General features: G+C 41.9%; 1 protein-coding gene across 1 annotated transcript; it reads right to left on the bottom strand.

Moving 5' to 3' along the window:
* Window positions 1-437: 437 nt before the first annotated feature.
* LOC141587388 (putative mitochondrial protein AtMg00300) lies at window positions 438-995 on the bottom strand. Its single transcript, XM_074408871.1, has one exon. The coding sequence runs from the start codon at window positions 993-995 to the stop codon at window positions 438-440; it is 558 nt and encodes a 185-aa protein (XP_074264972.1).
* Window positions 996-3808: the final 2813 nt, after the last annotated feature.

The raw sequence follows: 3808 nt of genomic DNA on the forward strand, positions 1-3808 counted from the left end.
AACCCAAAAGTCACATAGCAACAATGTAGCTCCAGTATTACGCACGACTCACGGATACTAGTCTGCGACACACGTATTACTCGGACTTTGCTTCATCATTATTTTCTTTCTTAGTCTATTTTTCATCTTTAATCTTACTCCGACATATTCCGTATGCGACATACGAGTCACATACTAACAATTCTCCACCTTGACTCGGACAGTCGCATTTAGCAAACGACTTCCAAATCACTCGACCAATATACAAGTCCTCAAGTAGACTTATATCTGCCATGTTCTAGAAAATTGACCTCTCACACTAGAACACCATAGACTCCACCTTGAGTCTATAACCATCCAATATACCATGGGTCGGGAGTGTCAGTCAATAAGCCCTGGACTAGGCCTGCGTCCATTTAGCCCTGGACTGGGCCGCTCAAGGATGCTCTACCTTAAACTCAGTACCCCGAAGGGTCAGAGACTTCTTTTGTTTTATGAGCACTCTTGCTAAATTTAAATCTGTGTTTCTTATCAAACACACGCTGCTCATTAAACTCAAGGTTACTCACCTTGACACCATTAAGAAGACCCCTCTTGCACAATTGTTGTATCCCTCTATCACCCATATGACCAAGTCGCTTATGCCAGACCTTAGTCTTCTTCTTGTGATTTACGGATGCACAACTTGCAAAATTTGTCAGCGTTTCACCTTGTAATACATACAAGGAATTTTGTTTGACACCTTTCAACACCAAACTAGAACCCTTCGTGACAGACAAAATCTCCCCTTTACTCTGAAACTCATATCCTAAATCACTTAATAAACTAAGTGATATAAGATTCTTCCCTAAAGCTGGAACATGTCTCACATTAGTCAAAGTACACTTCTTATCCTCAGCCGTCTTCACCTTGATTGACCCAATACCCACTACCTCACAAGTAGCACTGTTACCAACAACAACGCGACCCTCATTAAAGGACTCATAAGTATTAAACCAATGCTTGTGTGGACACATATGATAAGAACACCCCGAATCTAGAATCCAACGATCAATAGGACGACGGAATCAACCACAAGTGCATAGTCCGCCTCAGAATCGTACTCCAAATTCTTACTTTGAACTACAACCGCATTAGACTTAGCTTTCAACTTAGGACAACTAGGTCTTTTATGCCCGGGTTCTTTACATAGATAACAGATAAATAAATTATCAGCAGATTCGTGTATGCGGAATATTAGCCTTAGCCTTTTTCTTCCGAACTCCACCCTTTTTAGTATTATCAACAACTAAACCCGCCCGATCCGTTTTCTAAGTCAACGATTCTTATTTGTCGCAACTCCCTAGTGCAAAGTCTTGACTTCACTTCCTCTAGGGTCAATGTTTCTTTACCAAGAACAAAAGAATCCACAAAATTCTCATACGACGCAGTAAAGAAACCAAGCAGAATTAAAGCAAAGCATCTTCATCCTCAATCTTAACATCTATATTACGCAGATCTAGTAATATAGTATTATATTTGTCTAGATGATCACGAAGTGATATACCTATCTGCATCTTGAAAGAGAACAGACGTTGTTTCAACAACAACTTATTGGTGAGCGACTTTGTCATGTACAAACTCTCCAATTTCAGCCATAACTCCATTGCAGTCTACTCATCGGCTACCTCAGTTAGGACATCGTCTGACAAACTCAACAAGATTGATGAATGAGCCCTCTCCTCCATTGTTAATAAGGCAGGATCTTCCGTCTCAGTCACCCTAGATTCAAGCACGGCAGCCGAAGCTTCGGTCTTCGTCACCTTCGTGGAGAAACCCGACGTCAAGGGTTTCCAGATGCGCCGCTCCTTTAGCAAAGCCCTCATCTTTATCTGCCATAGTGCAAAACTATTCCTCCCGTCGAACTTCTCAATCCTTATAGTGTCAGTTGCCATCTTCTCCTCCCTGGATCCAAAAAACCTAAGCTCTGGTGCCAATTGCTGTGCGGAAGCGATACGGAGTAGATGCAAAAATAAAAAGACACAAAGATTTAACGTGGTTCACTATCAATGCGATAGCTACATCCACCAGGGCGAGGGAGAATAATTCACTATGTCGGGGGAATTACAGATTACAAAAGATGAGCACAGAGTTTTTCTAGATCTGCTGTAATACTCCGTATTTATAAGTCTTTGGGTACTCTATCGAGTAGGCCTTACTCTGTCGAGTAAGGGTAAGTTGCGAAATAAAATAGTTTCTGACCTGTTGGGTACTCGATCGAGTAGCTGGGGCACTCGATCGAGTAGGGGGGTACTCGATCGAGTACCTTGGGTACTCGATCGAGTGTCCGGTTTTACGGGGAATTTTCTCGGGTTTTGTTAATTACGCGATTAAGGTATTTAAACATATTCGTCATTGTTCTAAATCACTTTTTACAAAACCTAAAACCTGTTTAAGAGAGAAAGCAACTAGTCTTCTTCCTAATCGCGTTCTTGACAATTCCGGAGTTCGACGGTCGGTTCGTATCGTAGTTCGTGTCGTTGGATTCCTTGCGTCGAGGGTAAGCTTTTAATATAATTTATATAATGTTTTGTTAAGATTGGTGAAACCCTAATTTAGGAATTGGGGGTTTTTATGAGTAGTATTTGAATAGTAGCATCTATGTGTTGTATGATAGGAGGAGAATTCGTAGAGGAGCCGTTTTGATACAGCTGTAGATACCGTCTGCGTGTTGTGCTTTCCAGGTAGGACTTCCTACTCAGTATTAGTCCCATAATGGGATATTGGTGATGTGCTGTAGTTAGTTGTTTGATATGATGATTGTGATTGTGATTGTGATTGTGATTGTGATTGTGATTGTGATTGGTTTCTATGGCTCTCGAGATGCGTTCTCGGCTGAGTGGGGTCACTTGCGGGAGTGATCTCACGCCCTAGTTTCGCCCTTCGTGGAACCCGCCACGAAAGGGGATGTGCACATTAATGGACAGGGTTATCGCTCGTATGATGAGCGGGGCTTAGGTGGGAACGGCTGCGGTCCCCCAGCTGGCGGGTCCAAAGTCCGGTGGACGGTCGAGTATTGAGATGATGGGAATTGGTTGGTGGTGTGTGTGTGTGTGTGTGATTCAATTTGTCTGTTTATCTTATTGTTGATGTATATTGAGTTGTGTGATTAGTACTGACCCCGTTTAAATGTTTTAAAAGCTGTGGTGATCCATTCGGGGTGGTGAGCGATTTTGCAGCAGGTATATCTTGGATACGCGTGGGATCTAGTGGGGATGGAGTCATCACATATCGAGTCTTTAGTCTTCATTTGTGTTTGTTAGGACAGTTCCTTTCGGTTGGTTTATAGTTTGAGAACAGTTGTATTTTGCTTCAGTTGGTATTGTAATGTAATCACTTAAACTTATTTAATTAAGTATGTTTCTTCATTGTCTTATGATTATCATGCCTCGGGTAACCGAGATGGTGGCATCCTTATACCTGAGTGGTCCTGGTAAGGCACTTGGAGTATGGGGGTGTTACAAATGGTATCAGAGCGACGATCCTGAAACCTGTAACCAATGAACTTAATGAACATAGGGAGTCAATTAAAATGAACCCGGGGTAAAGGTTGTAGGAGCTAATGCAAAGACTTGGGAGACGTCCTAAAGTCGCGAACTCGCCCTACAATTTTGAACCGGTCACCATGGGATAAGTGTCGGGATCGTTATGTGCATATTTGTGTCTTTGTGTGTATCTATGTAGTAGTATGTTGCGTGAATTGATGATGATGACGTGAATTATATGTTGGTGGATTGTAAAGCATGAAAGTATAATGATTGATACATGTAATTTGGCATGTTATAGTTAT

Source organism: Silene latifolia, chromosome 1 (genome assembly GCF_048544455.1).
Source record: "Silene latifolia isolate original U9 population chromosome 1, ASM4854445v1, whole genome shotgun sequence".
Lineage (NCBI taxonomy): Eukaryota > Viridiplantae > Streptophyta > Magnoliopsida > Caryophyllales > Caryophyllaceae > Silene > Silene latifolia.